Source organism: Apostichopus japonicus, chromosome 8 (assembly GCF_037975245.1).
Source record: "Apostichopus japonicus isolate 1M-3 chromosome 8, ASM3797524v1, whole genome shotgun sequence".
In the NCBI taxonomy this organism is placed as follows: Eukaryota; Metazoa; Echinodermata; class Holothuroidea; order Aspidochirotida; family Stichopodidae; genus Apostichopus; species Apostichopus japonicus.
In genome coordinates, this window is record NC_092568.1 from 41,393,283 (window position 1) to 41,416,110 (window position 22,828).

General features: G+C 39.9%; 2 protein-coding genes across 3 annotated transcripts; both read left to right on the forward strand.

Moving 5' to 3' along the window:
• Positions 1–1,977: 1,977 nt before the first annotated feature.
• On the forward strand, positions 1,978–9,602 carry LOC139972043 (uncharacterized). The gene is made up of 5 exons (XM_071978921.1): positions 1,978–2,141; positions 3,853–3,943; positions 6,574–6,717; positions 6,881–7,006; positions 8,805–9,602. Exons 1-5 carry the CDS (start codon positions 2,019–2,021, stop codon positions 9,305–9,307), a joined length of 987 nt encoding a protein of 328 aa, XP_071835022.1. The 5' UTR covers positions 1,978–2,018; the 3' UTR covers positions 9,308–9,602.
• A 1,268-nt stretch (positions 9,603–10,870) lies between these two features.
• On the forward strand, positions 10,871–22,580 carry LOC139972046 (arpin-like). 2 transcript variants are annotated; one of them, XM_071978926.1, is made up of 7 exons: positions 10,871–12,167; positions 12,598–12,676; positions 14,349–14,450; positions 14,552–14,582; positions 19,524–19,730; positions 20,295–20,467; positions 21,302–22,580. In XM_071978926.1, exons 1-7 carry the CDS (start codon positions 12,076–12,078, stop codon positions 21,308–21,310), a joined length of 693 nt encoding a protein of 230 aa, XP_071835027.1. In that variant the 5' UTR covers positions 10,871–12,075; the 3' UTR covers positions 21,311–22,580. The 2 variants fall into 2 exon arrangements, with proteins under 2 accessions (XP_071835027.1, XP_071835028.1); XM_071978927.1 differs by lacking the exon at positions 14,552–14,582 and having other exon boundaries at positions 14,349–14,481.
• Positions 22,581–22,828: the final 248 nt, after the last annotated feature.

The following is a 22,828-nucleotide window of genomic DNA, read 5'->3' on the forward strand; positions in this document are numbered from 1 at the left end:
AGAATGATATACCTTGATCAGTACCATGTTCAGCCAGTAGGTTGTAAAGCCAATAGAGTTGATATCAATCCACCCGATTATTCTCATATCCGAGTCAGGAAAGTGCTCAAAATTAACAGGGGACATCTCTTTAGGTGTTACCAAAAGGGTCTTGTGTGTTTGTGTTGCTGTGATGTTGAAGTGTATTATAGATGGAAGTAATACATATGGCATCTAGAGAAGGTGAGGATATCGATGCCATTTGAAGCCACTTTATGCCTGGAACCAACAGCGTGGGACATTTGCTTACAGTCGAGTAAAGAGGCTACTTAGTTTTCCTAAGAAACCTATATTGTGTATCTTTCCAAAAAGGGATTTAGAATTTCAAAGCGGTTTTTGTGACTTGAAATAATATAAATATTTGGAAATTCTGTTTGATTTAATCCACCGATCATTTTCGGTTTTCAATGGTGAAAGAAAATACACAGAATATCAATGTTTAGAAGAAACATCACAACATATTTCTGTTTTGAATAATTGATGAAGGTGAGTCGGTTAGGCTGCACATGTTAACTTTCACTATGCTCCATATTTCGTGTGGAGGTTTCTTGAATAAATACAGCCTATCTATTAACTCTGTAGGATACATGAGGTCAATTCCATGTGACGGGTGTTACGTTTAGAAAATAATCTTATATTTACAAAGTAGGCATTAGGTATGTCATGTTATATAATATTATGGTAATTAAGATGTGAAACAAAGGAAGTGAAAAAGAAAAGTTGGGCCGTTACCATCAGGTGGGTAGGGTTTTACGTGGGGATGTCAAACATTATAACAATAAATTGACTTTGAGAACATTTATACAAAGCATGTTAAATATTATAGTGACTATAAAACATATTACAAACGCATAGCAAAAGGGGTATTGATTATTAAACTTCAGATACTTTAATACACAAAAGCACCAATTTCTGCAAGACACTGTTATTTTTATTTTCATAGACTTGTGTATAACCTATAGTGATCGCTCAGTGCAACCAAAAACCAAGCAGGTAGATAGAGTTACAAAACCAAGCAGGTAGATAGAGTTACAAATAGATAAGCTTCATTTCATAATTATCGAGAGATCGTGTTCCATCGTAGTCATACCAGTCATGTGATAAAGTACTTCGAACTTCACAGGGAAGTCTAGCATTGACGGTGCGGACGCAAACGCGCGGTGAAAAGTTCGGAAGTAATGGCGCTATTCATCAACGTCGTCTATACGATAACTGTTATAAACGAACCAGCACAAAAGGAACAAATATATTTAACTTCAAGCGGTCCACTAGCCCCAGTGTTTCATTTGTCACTACGTCCCCCTTTGCAGCCTTTACACATTGAGTAAAACTGATAAAGTAGGTGATTATAGTTTGAGAGAACGATGCATTTTGTGGTCCCTCGTTTCAAGAGTCAGAGAATAGAAGTTTAAATTACGCTTTCATGTTTTATTTTCTGTTACGAAATCGAATTTTTAGAGGAGGAAGGGCAACAATTTTTGGCAGACGTTCGAGATTTGGTTGTTTCGGTAAGTTTGTTTAGAGCTACGTGGTATTATCATTGGGCCATCATTTTAATTATATTTCTCAGTATAAACGACTTTGCGTGTGTGTGCATTTTTTACCGTCCCGGTTCCGACTCTGACAATTTCTGTTGGAGTACTTCGGATAACAACAGATGAGAGGGACGCGCCAGTGGGGAAGTACTGCAAACCACCATCATGAAAACTTTAGCGTGAAAACAAAGAGGAAGAAGAAGAAAATGTTTCACTTGTTTGTATTCTGCTACGTCGAGGTTCATGCTAGACGTATATCCGGATGTGTATCGTATTTCTCAGTCATTTGAGACGACCGTGAGATTGTTGATGGCATTTAACTGAACAACAATAGAACAATTGATATATTCTGTTACCTGATACATGTTGTTAACATATAAAAGCAGTAATATCCCCCCTCGGCTTCATTCATCCTATTTTGCCGATTACTTGACTGACTCAATTATGTACGTCGCAGTGACTTTCATCGTCCTGTTTATCTGTCACGTGACAGGGGCTGAGCTGTCGGATGAAAATCTGGACCTCTTGTCTCGGGCTGAAAGAGATGCGCTTTTAGCTGAAAATCGGGTAAGTAACCACGTTTGTGTTAATTTAATTTAATTCTTCCAGTCTGAATAGTTCTCTATGAACATTTCCGTGTTTTTTAAAATGACGGAAATGGTGTACCTCTGGAGAACAGGATCAAAAGGCCTGGCTCTGTATATCAATAACGCATTGTAAGTTATCAGAATGGACATGGTTAACAAAATTACTAACATAGTTAACGTGAAGTCATAGCATTATACTCTTAAAACAAAAATATGTGGTCGAACCAAAAATAGATGCCTTGACGCAACTGTTTAAAAAAAAGGATTGAAAAAAAAAAACACTTAACAATAATTAAACATTGGGAATACGTTCTGCTTGTATAAGATAGCACTGTTGTCAAAATCCGATGGAATTAAAACCGATAATTATCCTAAATAATTATTCACTCATTAAACGTCCATTTTAAATGAAAATAAACTTCGAAATTCCCCGTATTCATGTGCCATTGACCAATTCCTACATAATGTGGCCTTTGTGGTTAACTCAATAAGCCTAATCTGAACCCATTTCGACAACTTCAAAGGAAGTTTCATATATAGTAATTGGAGACAAGGCGGCAATAATTCATAGAACATAGTTAACGACGAGTAAGTTGTAAGAAGATATATGCTTCTCGCAGCGTACGTTCCCGTAGCGTACCTATTGTAGCCCGCCCTCTATTAGGTATTTTACATTTCAGCCGGCCGTCAGCACTTATCACTTGGTTCGACCATGGAACTATAAACAGAGCTCCATGGTTCGACTATATACGCTCAGCAAACACAAAACGTTATCATAACATTTTTAAAGAGCCTCTATAAAATATGTTTTTATATCGTTAAAAGTGGTCTTATAAATACGTCGGCATGACGTTTTTATGAGATATTAATGTTATATTAATGTTTTAACGAAAGAAAAGAAAAAAATGTTTTGAAATAATAGCATGAAAACGTTTTCGTGACATATTTTTTACACCACAAATAACGTTATCAAAACAAAAGACGAAACGTTTTAATAACGTTTTAAAAACGTTTTGTGTTTGCTGGGCGGCCTGCAAGTGGAACACTTTTCTTTTATACTTTATGGTATACTTGCATGTCGCGCTTTCACCACATGTAGTGACAATATGAACACTTCCGGAAATTTTCTTCTATAGAAAATAGGTACGTTATTCATACTATTCATTCTGTCCCTAGTATAAGTGTGCAGTGGCGGAGCGTCCATACAGTTAGGGGGCGGATGCCCCCCCCCCCCTCCCTGACGGACTCAAATAGACTTCTGGCGACCTTTTCAGCTTTTTACCACTTTTTACTTATTCGCTATTATTGATTTTTGTATTGCGCTCTCATCTACCTATTGACATTTGTCACATTATTTGCAAATTAGCAAGGCCCGGAAAGGGTCATTTCCGGCGATCTAGGGAATATCTGTACTCAAAAAAATCTGTACGCTCCGCGCCAACCTGTGGTGGCGCTCTGCTTAGATAGTGTCGAAAGCGCCCCTACAGACCATTCTCGCCCCCTTGACCAATACCCCTAGCTCCACCACTGTAAGTGTGACATGAAAGTATCAAAGTTCCAACGTGGGGATACTTATATATGATCTAGTATTTCGTTGGTCCATGCTTGATTTGCATATGGATAACAACAAGTACTATTATATACTTCATCATCTACATTTCTTACTTGTGCCGTATACATTAATTTTGTAGGAGGGTGACCTGCAAGAGACATCAGTTTCACTTGCTCTGGATGAGAATGAGAACCAAGCGAGATCGAGAAGGCAAGCCCCCAACAAACGAGGTAAGCCTATCAGGTCTACATCCCGGTAGACTAATCATTAGAGATTGTACACTCTTTTCAAGATGGTTTTGTAATACACCGTATTAGTAATGTTACACAGTAAGACCAGGGGCGTCGTGCGAAAATAATTTGGGGGGGGGGGGCCTTGAGTAGGTGATGACTATCTAAGCGGAGCGCCACCACAGGTTGGCGCGCAGCGTACAAGAAAATTTTTCGCCTGGCAGACCCCTCAGATTGCAGGAAACGGCACTTCCCGTGCCTTATGGCGGTAAGCAACACCCCTAAAATTGATAAAAATTTCCGGCAATGTTTTATTTTGGGAAATATTCTCGAAGGAAGTGATCGCCATTTATTCCTCAGTTTACCAATTCCTCGTCTCCCAGAAGCGCCCAAAATTTAAGAAATCGAAACATTTTTGTGTTGGCTGATCCATGATCGCCGCCCATGCCCGTGAGAAGTGGAGACTGGGTGAAGAAAAAGCTATGCCGTTTGAAAACATGGGCAGAAAAAGCGAAAGTAGTGAAACCTAAGGTAAAACGTGCGATAACGAAGTGATTATTTTCCAGGTTAATTGTGACTGTATTTGAAATGATTATTATTATTCTTTTTTTCGAAACTACCTATCAGATCATGAGGAAAATTTATCCTAGTGTACCTTTTAGCGAACTGATTGCATTACTTAAGAAGAAGTTCACATGGAGTCGCATAATCTCTGTTCACTACATTTATCTTAATTTTCCGAACTTTGTTACAGGCTTAGAAAACAATTAAAAAGTTTGCCATTTTTTCATGGAAAATTGACTGACTTTGGCAAAGGTAACGGGTTGCACTTACTCTGGGACTACGTATATATAATATTGTTCAGCGATGGCAGCGTTGATGGCACATTTGGTTCATTAGTTATCAACCAGTAATTATTTAACTGTTTCGATTGACTGAATATCAACAATTCACAACCATTGATCAAGCAGTCAACAGAAGCACCATTTCTCGTAGGCCCTACAAGAAATTCAGTTGCTGACACTGTTCTCATTCAACGTCGCTGAGTTAGGTTCCAAAATGAGTCAATGGCAGTCTGCTTGCACGCTTCCGCGCGGTCGGGTGCGTTTCGATTTCGACAACACTTTTTTTTTTAAATTATTTCAAAAAAATTATGACACCTTTCACAAAATTTGGGGGGGGGGGGCCTGTGCCCCTCCGGGCCCCAATGGGCACGACGCCACTGAGTAAGACAGTTTTACAGTGTCGGGATATGTTGAAATACCAGATAATCTAAGTTTAGGGTTTCTTTACTGCTACCTAATGGCGTGGAGGAAGGGAGGTACCGGTGTCATGGAAAACTGAAATAGTATTCAAGTTTCTCCTCCGCCCCTACCGCCGTCCTTCCTTGTCTTAAAACAGACCAAAGCGGTCAAGGATTTGTTGCTGCAAGCGCCTTTCCCGGTCCCGGCGTGCTCTACGGGTCCTTGGCTTCACCAGATTGAGGACAATCCAATTCAAAGTAATCTTTCATATTCCAAAAAATTTATTAATTTCTTAACCATCACCAGTCTCTGTACTAAGGGGGGGGGTTGCCCAGTCCCCCTCCGCTACCCCATGAAATTAAATTCTCTTGGATGTATTTCTGTGCTTAACTGAAATAGAACTGTCCGAGCTATACCTCAGCTTCCAGGCTTGGAATAACTTTTAAAGAAATTAAATTCCTCTCTCTGACATGTTTTTTATTGTGCTTTAAGGGAGAAAAAGCAATACATCAAAATCCAACAACTTCTTGCCCCCCCCCCCATGTCCCCGGATCCCCCGACCAAGGCTTTGAAATAAATTCCATAGAAATTGAATTTCTCTCTCACATGAATTTTGTGCTATAAATTCGCTACGGGGGTACAATGAATATCTGAAAACGCTCAAGCTTCGCCCCCTGGACCCTCACTCGGGCTTTGAGATATGCATTCGAGAGAACTATAAGGGTAATGACTCTTTCTGACAGCTTCAAAATCACAAATCACAAAAACTATATAAAAGTGCTGCAACTTTTTTGGGGCCTTGCACTCGCGGGAACAACAGCGTACATTTATAACTATTATAACGTAAGTTGCCGCTTTTGTTGGTTCATTTTTCGAAACGTTGCTCAGCTAGTCACTGCAGTCTGGGTGAGTTGGGGTAGGACGTGTTCCCTAGCCTCCTAAAGTGTGTTCCCTAGCCTCCTAAATGTTCCCGTGATGCGTACTTTTCACTGGTACGATTTTTGCCCTTCCAAACTTTTTTGTCCTAAACTGTTTGCTGCCGCCCCCCCCCCTCCCCTCGCCATGGAATTTCTCGTACCGCTACCGACCATCTCTTTTAAAGTATATATGAAAGCTCTGATTTTTTTATGGGGGGGGGGGGGTCAACGTGCAGTCCCCAAAGATTTGTTGAGTACATTTTTACAGCTAAAGTAGAGATGGGTTAAGATGAATTATGGAAATGCATGCATTAGTCGAAATTGCATATATCTACTGCTTTCTTGCTCAGATTAAAATGTACGTTTACATGTCTGTTATAATACTCCTAGGCGGGCTTTCTGATCACTTTCTGATTTCTGACTTCCATTTTTAATGTTGTACTTTTTATCTGTCGATATTTGTATACAGGCCGACCCCCAGGTCCTCCGGGAGAACCAGGCCCTCCAGGTGAACAAGGGAGAGAAGGAATTCCTGGACCCCTTGGTCCACCTGGTCCTCATGGTTCACCTGGAATCCCTGGCCCACCTGGAAGAGACGGGAGAGATGCTGTCGGTAAGTATAGTAAACTAGGTATAGCAGTGGCGTAGGCAAAGGGCAGGTCGGGAAGGAGGGGGGGGGGCATTACATGATCAGTCGGGTGGGACAGAAAAGGAAAACTTATGCTCCATGTTCAGTTTTAGCTCAATTTGAGTTTACGTCACTTTTCCTTTCTCAGCTGTTATAAATGCCGGTGACATTTGTCCTCAACCGGAACCAGACCAGACGCATCACAAGAGTGGAGCCATCTACGTGCACTGGGGGCGAACCGATTGCGCCGCAAATTCTGAATTGGTGTACAGTGGTATGTATAGGAATAAACCTAAAGGACTTAATTAGAAATACAGCACTAAAAAGCAATATAGTACCAATTAATAATATGAGAACTTTATTGGTTTCATGACGAGACTATAGGCGAAGTATCTTTAGCCATCCCCTGATGTAGCCGCGTATAACCAACAGGGACTGATTAAAGGCAAGAGACACTGGGGTGCTCCAGGGTCATTTCTAAGAGTTCATAAGTGTGTGTGTGTGGGGGGGGGGGGGGTTAACTAAAACACCGACTCCCAGGGCAAGGTGCGTGTGGTTGTCAAATGTTCACCCCGCCCCCACACTACCCAGGGATGGATTAAATTTATAGGTAATGTTGCAAATTTTATTGCTAATTTTGAGATAAAATATCCATCAGTTTCAGATTAAACAGTCGCAAGTTTGTACTTGTTCATACCATTTTTTCCTCTTTATATCGAAACACTTCCAGAAAAAAAGTATAAATACTAATTTTTGAGTCAATAGTTAAAATCGTGATATCAATGGTCGAATTTGGCACCAAATTTGGCGAAATTTCGAGAAAATAGTCAAAATAAAGAAAAAATAAAGTCGAAATTTGGACATAAATATCCAATAATTTGGGGAAGGATTTGAGATATGTGAATGAAACTTCGATACAACAAGTCAATATTCCGAAGAAAAACACACGAAAGTGTGAGAAAATATTCGAATTTTGAGAAAACTGAAAAATTCGGGACAAACTGTTTAAATTCCCAACCTCCGATCTGGGTCACCGTAACTTCTTCAAAACGAAAACTTCTTCTATAGGGAATACGCTAAACCCCACCGCTTTTATGGCACCTCACTTTGTGACAGTTTCCTATGCCACTGCTCTATCATTTTTTACCCCTTTGGTAGTGGCCAATCCATGATTTTAGAAAGGAGGGAATGTGGCCCTAGGATAGTTGAAAAATGAGCCCCCCCCCCCCATGATGTTCCCCCAGAAAAATAAATGAAATTGTTAATATCAAATCTAGACTATCAACTAGAACCATAATTAGGTCAAGAGCAAAATTTTGCTAATAACTAGCTATTTTTTATTAGTGTGCGAGTGTGTGTGCGTGGGCGCGTGCGTTCGTGTGTGTGTGTGTGCGTGTGTGCACCTGATCCGCACCTGATTGGCATGGTCTCTGGCCAAGAGCTATGGATGGGTCTACTTCTCACATGCAACTAACAGTTTTGACATGATACAGACTTATGGTTCTTAATCTTAGCGTTGCTTTACTTGATTTCTTCAAAGGAATAGCACGAGATCTTTACATCTCGAATCAAGGGCGTAGGAACCGGGGGGCTGGGGGGCGCCAGCCCCCCCCCCAGTGAAAAATATGGAGGGGCGGAAGTATCATTCCGCCCCCCCCCCCCCGCTTCGCAAGTCAGAAAACCCCTTTTTCATTTCCAAATGAGAAAAAAATCTCATTTGGAGCACCAAATTGCATCTAAGGCCAAGTGAAAATGCAAAATTATATACAAAATGGAGTGGGTGGGTTGAAGTGTGCTATATTGCACCAAATTGCATCTGAGGCCACCTGGAAATGCAAAAAAATTCCAAAGGGGAGGGGGACACCCCCTCCCCTTAGACCCCTCCCCCAGGCCGGCCGTCAGTCTTCAGCCCCCCCCCCCCCCCACTCAAAAGTACCTTCCTACGCCACTGTCTCGAATTTATCTTTAGAGTGTTAGTCTTAGTTCCATAGTTAGTTCTAGGAGCTTGTCTCATTTTCCGACGTCTTGTCGGGGAAAAACGAGATTCACTTGAAGAGTTTTGATCTTTTCAGGTATCGCTGCCGGATCGAGACACCGAGACCTTCCTGGTGCAGGTTCTAATGTTCTCTGTGTCCCGACTGATCCTGAGTTTGATCATCCTGTTGCTGGTGCGGGAGATTTCCGAGCATTCCTCTACAGTGTGGAATATCAGATATCTGACTTCCCACTTTTCCAAGGTTTCCAGTACCATGACGTTTCATGTGCAGTTTGCAAAGCCACTGGTCGATTTTCCCACCTTATGGTCCCAGGGAAGCATACATGCCCATCTGATGAGTGGAACCGTGAATATAAGGGTTATTTGATGGCTGAACGGTCCGATGCGGTCCATCATAAGTCTGAGTTCCTGTGTATGGACAAATACTCCCGACCCGTGGAAGGAACTGGAGGTGAAGCGAGTGCTAACAGTGGTCGACTAACAATGGTAGAGGCGAAGTGCTCTAACAGTGGAGGGGGACTACCGTGCGCAACTTACACCGCCGGAAATGAACTTACTTGTGCAGTTTGCACACTCTAGTTAATCATATGCAGGGCTGTAGTTAGATTTAGATTGGAACGCTTATACACCCTCACTGACGTAAGGCATTACTGTAAGCCATTTAAATTAGATCACAGTGTATCATTAGTGACATATACACTGCTTTAACCACCTACTGGCTTTAAATACCTAATAGAAGCGATTTTTTTATTAACCGAAAGCATACATTCGTAGCGTATTTATGTTAGATTACCGCCCTCTTTTGGTGTAAGTTACTTGATTGTCATAATCAGGGAGTAAAACCCTAATAAAACAGAAAAATAAAAAAAAATAATTTTGACTAATATTTGAACAAAAACTCTTGTGGAAATGACAAGAGGCGAAAGAAATATTGATAAAGAAGGGTGTTGTGTTGTGTTCATTGAAGCCGACTCCAATTGAAGAGGGTTCTGGGTTTTCCTCGCCCAATAAATAATTAACTTTTAAATCTCAAATGGTGGATTCTGAGGCATATTTAGATTCTAATTAATGTCTATAAGTAAGTAATAAATAATAAATAAACTCAAAACTTTCCTCGAATGATTTAGGCAGTGATTTGAACCTTTATGGGAGTACCAGATGCTAATGAAGTATTTTATAAAGGTTGGGGTACTGCCATGGGGTCATAGAAGCCGACTTTGATGTATGCGAGTCTGGGGTACCGTTACCAGAGATAAAAGATGAAAACTTAAAGTCAAGTTGGGGAAGAGGGGAGGGGGAGTGGGGGGGGGGGGGTCTGTGGTCCTTCTCCAGCAAAAAAAAAAGAGAAAGAAAGCAAAACAGAAGTCAAATGGTGTATTCTGAGGCATATTTAGACTATAATTTATAAGTTAGGTGATTTTAAAATGGAGGGTTACTGCTCTGGGGTCTTAGAAGCAGTCCTCTTTGATGGGGAATTTGAGGCCCTTCCCCAGAATAAATGATACAATCTTGATATTGTGCTTTGTATGAAAGACCAATTAAAGAGCGTACCAAAAGAAATTTAAATATATTTTGCCAAATAAACTTGCAAGAATACGGACGGAGGGTTTCTTGCTAGGTCGTTGAAGCCGACTCCAGTTTAGGGGGTTATGGGGTCCTCAAAAAGATATCTCTATTTCTTTGCAGCCTCCCAAGAAAAATGAAAGAAAATTTTGACGTCAAACTTGCGCATTTTGAGGTATTCTAGAATATAAAATCAGGTCTATAAATAAGCTGCGCTAAACACAATTATTTGCAAATAATATTTTGTGTGAGATTGGAAGGGAGGGAGGGAGGGAGGGAGGGAGGGAGGGAGGGAGGGAGGGAGGGAGGGAGGGAGGGAGGGAGGGAGGGAGGGAGGGAGGGAGGGAGGGAGGGAGGGAGGGAGGGAGGGAGGGAGGGAGGGAGGAAGGGAGGGAGGGAGGGAGGGAGGGAGGGAGGGAGGGAGGGAGGGAGGGAGGGAGGGAGGGAGGGAGGGAGGGAGGGAGGGAGGGAGGGAGGGAGGGAGGGAGGGAGGGAGGGAGGGAGGGAGGGAGGGAGGGAGGGAGGGAGGGAGGGAGGGAGGGAGGGAGGGAGGGAGGGAGGGAGGGAGGGAGGGAGGGAGGGAGGGAGGGAGGGAAGGGAACGGAGGACGACACAATCACATTTATTAACTGCCCTCTAAATAACCTTTATCTGTGGAAACATCTACAAGGGTGAGTCAATGTAGCAATATTATTTGCAATATTACATGTACACTAGATGAAAAACTGAGATCACCGGGCCCTGGACCCGGCAATGGAGCGGGGCCACTCAATCAAGTGAGTTCGAAAAAAGTTGCGTGAAAAATTGACATCCTTGACAATCGCTCAAGCATAGACATGCCTGCATTTACCACCCCTCCCTATGTCGCGCATAAAGCATAAAGCTTTAGCTGAATAACATACGTGATATATCTAAAAGCTGAATTACATTCTAGAAGAGTAATCTTCCAGTTGCCCTCCATCCCTTACCTAACAATACTGGACTCACCATTTGTAACACCCTTGTGTTGAGTCTTTCAACTGGGGAAACTTACGGAACTTGCGGCATTTTCTGGCCTATTCAATAAGTTTTCCTCCCAGATTAAGACATGGGGTTACTACGATTGCGGGGCCCCTGACATCACGGGGCCAGGGCCCAGTGGGCCCATGCGTTAAGACGGCCCTGCAAGTGAGGAGTTGCGCCCCACTGCTTAGCGAGCAATCGGTCGAATAAGGGGATGTTTCATATTCTTCCCCATAAAACCAGATGCATAAGGACTCTTGTAACACTAGCACTTTCCACCCGGTTGCCTGGTCAATACGGAAACGTTATCAGATAACAGCTGTTCTCCAAGGGTCATTCACATAGTAACCTTCCTACTGCAATGTTATTTATGAATTAATCTTGTACAAACAAATGAAAAGTACATTTGAAATTGAAAAAAATGTTGTTCATCAGCCAGCCGAACAAACAACGTGTACTGACATCGTTATTTGTCTTGTCAGTAAGAAGTTACCAGAAAGTCATTACCAGTCATACTTATACCATTTTCATGTGCTCATACCTTTTCGATAACCTTTACTGGTCTAAACTGATTCAAAAATATCATAAGTAAAAAAACTAAGGCGAAGACGACACCAACAAAGGAACATGAAAGCGCAATCGCTGTAGTACAGTACAGGCAATTACTGTCGTCTGCTACTCGGAAATTAAGGAAGTGACGTGTTAATTTGCACAACGACTACTGTTATTGTTAATCACGGAAGGGAAGGCAGAATACTGTCCATTCTACGATATTTTGAAACATGTCTAGAATATATGACAACAAACCACTTAATTCCATCCCTGTAGAAAATCATTCGTACTCCAAAATATGGGGAATTATAACAGCTAACAGGTGAAACTTTGTTTAAACGTACACCGTAGACCAACTAACGAGTAACGTAACTTACAGTATTCTAGGCTAGTTTCGCGAAACTAGCCTACAGTAACTTAGGCGATGACCTAACAGTAACAAGTAACATTAGTTTCTTTAGGTACTTAGTTAACGTTCAATTTCTCTGTGCTTGGAAATCGCATGATGTTTTGACAAGTTGCCCAATGGTAGTTGAAGCTAACCTCCAGGTATTGGATCAGGGAGCATCCTTCCCCAGAAAAATTTAAATTGTGTTCATTACTTGAACTTTGAAGTTGGGTTTACTTTTGTAAACAAGTGAGTTGCTCATTTTCTAAGACTAAGTTGCCCAATTATCCTTCCTTTCACTATGCTTTGTAAGTTACTGTACTTAACCATAATGTAATTTTCGGCCATCTTGTTTTATTTTCAGTGGCGGAAATGGTATTGTATTGGAGGCAATCATACATAAAAGGTCACGGCATGTCATTACAGATTCATCTACTAAGAAGGTACGCTTTTTTTGACATCATACAGTTATCAGTAGATATGTTCAATGTTTCCCCTCCCCTAGATATATTTGAAAAGATGGTCACCAAGCTTGGTTCAAAATATTTGATGTTCTTTCTCTAAATAAACCAAGTATTTTCTCGTATAAAATGATTTGAGGGTACTCTTTGTTGCTAATAACTAACTTTCAAGAAAATACTGTTGTAAAGTACAAGGGCCTGACGTTTTGATCATAGCAGGATATACTTCAGAGGCTAACTGGACATTCTATTCATAACATAAATACTGTAAATTCAACATTCTAAAAATTTTGGTCAATATACAGATAACAGACCTGTCAACCAGTTTGACCCCAAAATAGGGAGAATAACATTTTTCAGGGCCAAAAAAAGAGGGAGAACAAGGGGAAAATAGGGAGGTTGGTAATTTTCAACTGAAATGATATAAATACTCCTAAATAAGTAAAGTCTACTTATGCAATACAGTGAGAGAATCATCCAATCAGTGTTTCTTGTTGTAGTTTACAGCAGCTCGCTTCGCTTTCTACAGGGTTTCTTTAGTAGGCTTCCATTTGAAACGGAACAGTGGACTCTGGGTACTGCAACTTCATGGCTAGTATGCTAGATAGAGCCCCATCAAGCTTGAGACTTGACCAACTGTCTGTCTTGTTCTTGCGAACTACACTGAATAGCCTTTCCTGTTCAACGTTACTGTGGGGAATTACTAAGTATATCACTAATTGTTGGCTATTTTCAGAAATGTCGCAAGTGATGAAACATTAAAAAACCGGGAGAATAGAATATGAAACCGGGAGGCCGGGAGATTCGGGTAAAAACCGGGAGTCTCCCGGTAAAACCGGGAGAGTTGACGGGTCTGAGATAACACAAAAAGAAATTCAGGATTCTGGAAATGTTTACATTTCACTTGAAGATATTTGGTAATGGCCGTACTGAACCTTCAGAAATTGCTTTCAGAATGAAACAACTCTAGACAGCTGCTGAATATGTAGGATGTAAGATAAGGTGTTTTGGTTTCAAAATAACTGTGGAGAACTTTGAACACATACCTAGCTGTACCACCACAGAATTAGGTAAATTACAAAACACAATAATTAAGTTCATCTGGATAGTAACACTTTTAAGCTATTACATATTCTCTCTATTTACTTATAACATAAATTGTTACGATTGTTGAAATAAATAATTGTGAAGCTTATGTAATGTATCATTAATGCTTCACCGACATTAGCAAGAAATGATGATTCATTGAACATCACCTAATACCAAGTTAGCGACAACTATTTGTGTTTTTCTTCGCTATTGTTGTACTGTAGCTGATGCATGTTTTGCATCTCAAAGCAATATGTCAATTCTTGTGATGCAAAAAGGTTCAGGTGACTTAAAAGGTGAAATGATTAGGGAAAGCAGGAAGAAATATTACACAATGCTAGACTTTCCCTCCCACTTGTCAAGCTGTTTGCTGAGAACAAGTAATCCACCTGTGCACAGTTTGCTAGGTTGACATTTTGATGGTCTATAATTTGCATACATATAGGCAATATATATAGGCAATACATATAGGTAATACATATAGGCATGATATACAATCTATTGACACTGATACAGTGCAAACTGGCACATGTTGACTTTACTTTGTGTCCGCATTAATTCACAGTTTAGGTATGTTGTCTTCCATGTCAGGCCAAAGTTCATCTTGAAAAGGAAATTTAACGGCAATGGAGAAGAAGAAGAGCCTAATTTTGACCTGACGAAGAAGGTAAATACTGGATACCTTCACTCATCTTACAGTAAGTGACTTTATCAGTTACCTATAGATATCTTCAGTCCAGTAACAGTAACCCTAACCTTACAAAGAAGGTTAATACTGGATACCTTCACTCATCTTACAGTAAGTGACTTTGTCAGTTACCTATAGATATCTTCAGTCTGTTAACAGTAACCCTAACCTGACAAAGAAGGTAAATACTGGATACCTTCACTCATCTTACAGTAAGTGACTTTGTCAGTTACCTATAGATATCTTCAGTCCAGTAACAGTAACCCTGACCTGACAAAGAAGGTAAATACTGGATACCTTCACTCATCTTACAGTAAGTGACTTTATCAGTTACCTATAGATATCTTCAGTCCAGTACCAGTAACCCTGACCTGACAAAGAAGGTAAATACTGGATACCTTCACTCATCCTACAGTAAGTGACTTTGTCAGTTACCTATAGATATCTTCAGTCCAGTACCAGTAACCCTGACCTGACAAAGAAGGTAAATACTGGATACCTTCACTCATCTTACAGTAAGTGACTTTGTCAGTTACCTATAGATACCTTCAATCCAGTACCAGTAACCCTAACCTTACAAAGAAGGTTAATACTGGATACCTTCACTCATCCTACAGTAAGTGACTTCGTCAGTTACCTATAGATATCTTCAATCCAGTACCAGTAACCCTAACCTGACAAAGAAGGTAAATACTGGATACCTTCACTCATCTTACAGTAAGTGACTTTGTCAGTTACCTATAGATATCTTCAGTCCAGTAACAGTAACCCTAACCTGACAAAGAAGGTAAATACTGGATACCTTCACTCATCTTACAGTAAGTGACTTGATCAGTTACCTATAGATATCTAATTCCGTCCAGTATAACAGTAACCCTATAAATTTGGTTTCTGAATTCATCGGACAGATTATCTCTATCATTTGTGAATAGTTTCAATTACCTTTCAGTGACTCTACGGCGGAGTGTATAGCCTAGTGGTTAACGCCGGCGTCTCCCAGTCATGAGATCCCCGGTTCGATTCCCCGCCGACAGCAATGTGTGTCGTCTGGCAAGGGTGTTGTTCAATAACAACATCCCGACATGGACGTTAAATGGATGTGTGCCGAGAGATTGGCTACGGTCAGCTTGCGAGTCTATAAGCCTCCATGGCTTCTTTTGCGAGTTCCTGCTTGCGGGAAGATCACTATACATACATACATACATACATATACTGGATACGTCATTCAACTTACTGAAAGTTACCTATACCGTATGCCGTAAACCTTAATTGATCTTATTTTGAGTGAGTTTGTACTGAGTTAATTCACTCATCAAATGCTAAGGTGGCAGTAACTTACTGCCACACCTCCTGCCCCCCCCCCCAGCTCCCCACCACCTCAATCCCAAACCTTTACACTTTCTCCAAATATTGTTCAGAATTGACACCTTAATGTCTGAAATGATTTCACCTGTAGACCAGAGTTTGAAAAGTTAAGAGGATTTCCTACACACTACAGTTCATCCTTATTGTTCCAAATATTCAAAAAAAGCAACGTAATAGTCACTCATGAATATGCAAATTTCAGTAAGACATCTTAATACTTACAACTGCAAGTTCTGTGATATTTTTTTGCTATTTTGGAGCAATCTTGAAAAAAAAAAAAAAAAAAAAAATGGAGAGTTTTAAATGCATTGAAGACTTGTCCCAATCCGCGTGCGGCCATCTGAAAAAGTTAACTCTCTGTTCCTTGCAAGTGACGTTTGGTTTGTGTCGCTACAAAATGCAGATTGTGCAGTAATGAAATGTGATACCTTGTTATCTTTAGCTGGACCTGAGATGTCCATCGCTGTATCGGTTTTAGACTGTGCTGTGGGTATTGACCGCAGCTGTATGTACTGACTGTACACTAGTGTCTAATTACCGACAGTAGCAAGCTGTGTGTGTATTTTCATGGATCGATGGTGGTTCTTTTCGCGAGTCTTCACACCCTTTAAATCTTCCAGGAAATAAATTTTGGAGATTTGTAGCCATGTTTGGCATCTCAAATTTGGAGGAAATAAATTGTGATCTTTCTGATCATGTTCTAGCTCATCCCTGTAATAACACACAAGTTGAGTATGTAATAGTTCATTACTTTGTCATGTCATACATTCTAATTTTCTAAATAATGTTAAATGTAATATTTAAATGTAAATCTGTATCCCCTCAGACGTACCTTACAATGTATAAGATGTAAGTGACCATCATACAGTAAGTAAACATTTGTGTCTACTGAGTGTTAACAAGCACTCCACAATTAATATCAATTAAGCAACATAAAGTAAACAGCCTTGTAGGGAATATCCCTTTCAGACCAAAACAAAAACAATCAAACCATGTAGTAATTAATTTATATGGTCAGAAAATACTCTTTTTTTTTCTGAATTCAAGAAAAATTTTGACTGTGAAAAATCCAAAGATATTTCTAGGATTTCTTTCTTTTTTTCTTTATGGTTGCATTTAATACTCCATAAATAGGTCAACCTGTATATCTCTGTCGGAAGAGACCTTTACTTGGTGTATTATGAACTAAAAAACCTGTAAGTTTAAAGATGTTGAATCCTCTAAAACTAGTCATGGTATTACTAGAAGAGTGTGCAAAGAAAATAATATATGGCTTGGAATGTAGCATCTAGAACAGGGTTAAGTAATTAATTAATGTTGTGCAAATGAGTTAATCATAAACTGGAGGATTCTAATCTGTTTTGTTCTTGGATTATTTGTGGCTAATCCCTATAGCAAATCATTTACTAATTCTTAAGTCTCTAATCTGCACCTGATGTGGCCATCAAGTTAAATAATTTAGATAAAGAATCATATAGAGCTGTACTTAACATTCTTGCACTGTTTAGCACATCAACTCTTCTCTTTTACTGTTGGAATTGTTCTTAAGATTTGTTGCCGTTCCTTCTAATTCTCCACACTCCACACCTATTCACAACAGCTAACTATTAACACTGTGTGGCCTGCATGTGAGTGACCTGTATGTGACCTGGATGCTCGCTTTGTGGCCTGCGTACTTCCAAAATATGCATAAATATTCAAGAGATCAGCTCAGAGCTCACCTAATAATCACAGTTATAAAGCTAAATGGTAAGGATAAATCCTATCCATAGTGCATTTCCATGAACAAAAGAACACACTGAACTACTCATATATTATTCTCAAAGAAGAACATTTCCTAGTGTAGATGGTGTAGATATGGAAAGGGTAGAAGGTCTAAATAATAAGGACATGCTCATGTAATGATCTAAAAGAGTGGTTCTGTCAATTGAATGTTTATAGAAAATGCAGAATAGTTTTGTTGCAACTGGCTTGTTTTGCAATGCTACAGGGGTAAACGCTAAATGTTAGTTACAACTTTCTATTTTTGTGCTTGAAGGGTGATAGTTGACACCGACTGCCTCTAGAATGCAGGTTGTGTCAGCAGAACTAAACAAGCATCTGTCCATCATGTCTATTATCTACTCCCGTTCCAAGGGACTTGTGATGCTCACTCTGACGTAACACCGACATGATTGTATGGTTACAGTCTTGATTTAAGGTGACTGGGGTGGAGAGTGGATCAATTTGTTTGGGTTACAGTCTTGATTTAAGGGGACTGGGGTGGACAGTGGATCAAGTTGTATGGTTTACAGTCTGACTTAAGGGGGCTGGGGTGGAGAGTGGATCAAGTTGTTTGGTTTACAGTCTGACTTAAGGGGACTGGGGTGGAGAGTGGATCAAGTTGTTTGGTTTACAGTCTTGATTTAAGGGGACTGGGGTGGAGAGTGGATCAAGTTGTATGGTTTACAGTCTGACTTAAGGGGACTGGGGTGGAGAGTGGATCAAGTTGTTTGGTTTACAGTCTTGATTTAAGGGGGCTGGGGTGGAGAGTGGATCAAGTTGTATGGTTTACAGTCTGACTTAAGGGGACTGGGGTGGAGAGTGGATCAAGTTGGTTGGTTTACAGTCTTGATTTAAGGGGACTGGGGTGGAGAGTGGATCAAGTTGTATGGTTTACAGTCTGACTTAAGGGGACTGGGGTGGAGAGTGGATCAAGTTGGTTGGTTTACAGTCTTGATTTAAGGGGACTGGGGTGGAGAGTGGATCAAGTTGTATGGTTTACAGTCTGACTTAAGGGGACTGGGGTGGAGAGTGGATCAAGTTGGTTGGTTTACAGTCTTGATTTAAGGGGGCTGGGGTGGAGAGTGGATCAAGTTGTTTGGTTTACAGTCTTGATTTAAGGGGACTGGGGTGGAGAGTGGATCAAGTTGGTTGGTTTACAGTCTTGATTTAAGGGGGCTGGGGTGGAGAGTGGATCAAGTTGTTTGGTTTACAGTCTTGATTTAAGGGGACTGGGGTGGAGAGTGGATCAAGTTGTTTGGTTTACAGTCTGACTTAAGGGGACTGGGGTGGAGAGTGGATCAAGTTGGTTGGTTTACAGTCTTGATTTAAGGGGGCTGGGGTGGAGAGTGGATCAAGTTGTTTGGTTTACAGTCTTGATTTAAGGGGACTGGGGTGGAGAGTGGATCAAGTTGTATGGTTTACAGTCTGACTTAAGGGGACTGGGGTGGAGAGTGGATCAAGTTGGTTGGTTTACAGTCTTGATTTAAGGGGACTGGGGTGGAGAGTGTATCAAGTTGGTTGGTTTACAGTCTTGATTTAAGGGGGCTGGGGTGGAGAGTGGATCAAGTTGTTTGGTTTACAGTCTTGATTTAAGGGGGCTGGGGTGGAGAGTGGATCAAGTTGGTTGGTTTACAGTCTTGATTTAAGGGGGCTGGGGTGGAGAGTGGATCAAGTTGTTTGGTTTACAGTCTTGATTTAAGGGGACTGGGGTGGAGAGTGGATCAAGTTGTTTGGTTTACAGTCTTGATTTAAGGGGACTGGGGTGGAGAGTGGATCAAGTTGTTTGGTTTACAGTCTTGATTTAAGGTGACTGGCATCCAGCATTTTCTAATAGTTGTTTCATATCTTCACAAAGTTGTTACAAATGAATCATTCCTCCAAACTGAAATAATAATTTTGGGTTTAAATGATTAAACTTTTTAGAAACGGAAGCGAAGGGAACTTCTGACAAGATTTCTTGGTCTGAAGCAGATCGTATCATCCATCGGCCAGAATTGAAGGCGTGGACAGAGAAGTACTGTAACTTAGGATCAATGTCATTCTGGATCGAAGAGAGGCAGCTTGATCCCCTAGATCTGGAGGATGGAGATAAAGTCAGGATCAAAAGCAACGGTGACGGACCCTTTATCTGTAAGTCAGACACCTTTGGAGCTTCATACTGAGTTGTATTTCCTATGATCAACCTACTAGCCAGTAACAATGATTCTGCCCCCCCTGCCCTCCCCCAACACTCATTTCCTATAACCAAGAATATTACCAAGCTACAATTTTTATAAAAGGTTAATTCATAACTTAACAAGTTAATGTAGACATACTGTAGATAAATGATGATAATACTTTTAATAATATTTACACATTTTTCTTACAATCTAATATTCAATAACCTTATGTTTTATTGCAATGTTGAATGTAGTGATTATAAAATGCAACAATGTATATATTCAATCTTGTTATGTCAAAGAACATGTCAGGCATTTTTCTTAAGCAGTTATCTTCAGCTACTGGAATATCCCTTTAAGGTTGAAAAGTTTTTGCCAGGAGAGAGATAGAGAGAGTTTAACTGATAAACTATCAATTCTTTAAACTGTGCTCTTCTAAATCTTTACCTTGATGGAGTGTCAATAATGCCAGAATGCTCAACTGTTCCCTGACAAACTGTCCATTAATTCTAAATTCACTCGGACCCTTCATCAGACTCTATCTCAAAGATTGAACCTGACAGTCAAACCATCAGCAATGCTGCAGGTCCAGAAAAACAAGTAGGTGAATCCTGGACAGACAAAATCATGGATCTGAAGGCCCAGGGACTACCCCAGGCTGCTACAGGGGGAACAGAGGAGGGTGCTGGTGCCGACGATGATGAATGGGTGAGTTCAAGGATATTCTTCGAGAGACTGGTCAGTTTGGAACCAAGGTATAAAGATTTCTAAGAAAGAAGATACACTAAGTCAAATCCTGTGTCTGTCAGCCAAGTCCTAAAATTATTAGTGGAGTTTATTTACTCCGCTCCTGGCTTACCTGTCTCCTCACAACCTTAGCACCTTGTTCTACCGTGCCTATAAAGTCCTGGTAGAATAACATGTTTTGTTGACCCCTCATCGCATGTCTGTATGTTCAGCATGACCCCTCTACAGGACTAGGTTGGCCCCCTAAAGTGAGAACTGAGAGCATGGGCACCAGGTTTCTTTCTTATTATTAGCTTATTTTAAGTGAAGATATTCTAGTGTTAACCAAATATTAACCTCTTGAACATTAGAATCAATCACACAAGAAGTTTGCCGACGTCAGGCCAACTTACTTTTACACATTCTCCTACACAGGCTCTCTAGTGGATAAGCAGTTTGCTAACAGTTTTATATTTTATTTTGACATTCTTATAATTCAGAAAGAAAAACGGGCACAAAATGGGAACGGGTGATGGCTTTATAACATTTTATGGTACTGTATATTTATCGTAGATACAGCAGTCAAAACATGTATTTTTAAACATAAACCGCACCACATTTGGCTCCAAGAAAAAATGCTGTCTGCATCATTTTTTTCTTTAGGTTCAGGCCCCTTAAGGCTCCAGGGCCTTGGTTTGGTTTATATCAACCCTAGGCATTATGCCACTGCTTCTGATGGCCTCCTGCAGTTATTGTTGTAGTACAAACTGACTATTAGCAGGCTTAATACCTTTACATATATTTGTTTCTTTCCAGAGTGACTGATATTCTGCCTGTGCTTTCTTCCAATCACCAGCCGCCAGTGTTGACATGGTAATGGCCGGCATATCACTGCAAGGTTCACCATCATGCTACTGGTTTATGAAACTAAAGTTATATCTGCATTTATCTGAAATTTAGCAGTATTGTCAGTAGAGAGCAACTATTGAAGCTTTACTATTATATGTTATAGACAGTAGACAATGACAAATTAGTGTAGCCATAACACAATTGGCATAAAAGGTCAGTTCTGTGCAACAAATTTTGATTTATTTACATACATGTGTGACTTTTAACTTTCACTTCATAGTAATGGTTACTTTAAGTAATTGCAGTCTGTTTTGTTGGTAGTACATGGTTTCACAAGAAGCATTCCCAAAGAAACCAGCTTTTTAGGGCATACATTTAACATTACATGCTTTTTGTATGTGATTTAAATACTAATTTATTTAAGATGTACAGGCGACAAAACGTTTGAATAGATTCACTAGGTACTCCTCAGTCAATGAAGTGTATCAAAAAAAATATATATATATATATATATATATATATATATATATATATATAGGAGTGTGTCGTACTTTGATGATTGATCATTGAGGACTCCTTGGGAGGAATGGTATGACAAGCTACAGCCAAATATAAATAGCTTTTTCAGAATACCAAGAGGATCCTGTTCATGTCCTACAACGAGGCTTTTATCTTGCCCGAGGCTAGGCTTAAGGCATTAAAGACCTAAGTGAGTATTGATAGTAGCAGAATAAAGTTGCTAAAATACTGTTTCAATTTCCCTTGAAATAACCTTGTTTAATCATCTTGTTTTTTGTTGAGATTTTCAAATGAATTGGGATTGTTTCAACATGAGCATTTTTCAATAGATTCCTTTCAATATTCCTGCAAAGTCTTTAACTGTATTTTTTGTGGATTATATACAAGGATAATGTGCCTTAAGTTTTTTAAACAATAATGAATCTTCAGATACATTTTGGTGTCGGACATATTTTTGTTGTAAATTTTATCATTTGGATTATTAATTTTGTTACTTTAAATTATTTGAAAACATCATCCTGTTTGTTTTTAAGGATAACTGTGTTAGCCTTCAGAGGTGTTTTATGATCAGAGCATGATGTTACATATTAAAAAAGTCAGTTTATAAAGCAAGCTTCTGGGGAAGGTCAGCAAGCCGTTTATAAGTAAAAATGTTAGAGAAATTGTCATTGACGAAATCCTGTAACCTAAACAAATTAAATAATAAAGAAATATCGCTATATATTAATATTTATTCTCTATGTTTTTGTATTTGTTTTCTGTGAGGTTGCATTACCCTTGCGGCATATGGTAACTATATTTCTATTGTAGATGACTGTTAGATACCAATAAAAACAGTCCATGGTATATAACATCCTAGATTTCAAAGATTGCTCAAATTGAAGTTTTCACATTGGGATAATTATTCACTCTCATCTTTCATGGAATGCAACTATTTGTTGCTTTTCATTGAAATTGTTTCTTTTTTAAAAAGTT

Bases quoted from the DNA above. Each gene is read 5' to 3' on its own strand.
- LOC139972043 (XM_071978921.1), top strand. From the start codon at position 2,019: ATGTACGTCGCAGTGACTTTCATCGTCCTGTTTATCTGTCACGTGACA. The intron at 2,142-3,852 runs GTAAGTAACCAC...TTAATTTTGTAG, and splicing joins CGCTTTTAGCTGAAAATCGG to GAGGGTGACCTGCAAGAGAC. The intron at 6,718-6,880 runs GTAAGTATAGTA...TTCCTTTCTCAG, and splicing joins AGACGGGAGAGATGCTGTCG to CTGTTATAAATGCCGGTGAC.
- LOC139972046 (XM_071978927.1), top strand. From the start codon at position 12,076: ATGTCTAGAATATATGACAACAAACCACTTAATTCCATCCCTGTAGAA. The intron at 12,677-14,348 runs GTACGCTTTTTT...ATTAATTCACAG, and splicing joins CAGATTCATCTACTAAGAAG to TTTAGGTATGTTGTCTTCCA. The intron at 14,482-19,523 runs GTAAGTGACTTT...TAAACTTTTTAG, and splicing joins ATACCTTCACTCATCTTACA to AAACGGAAGCGAAGGGAACT.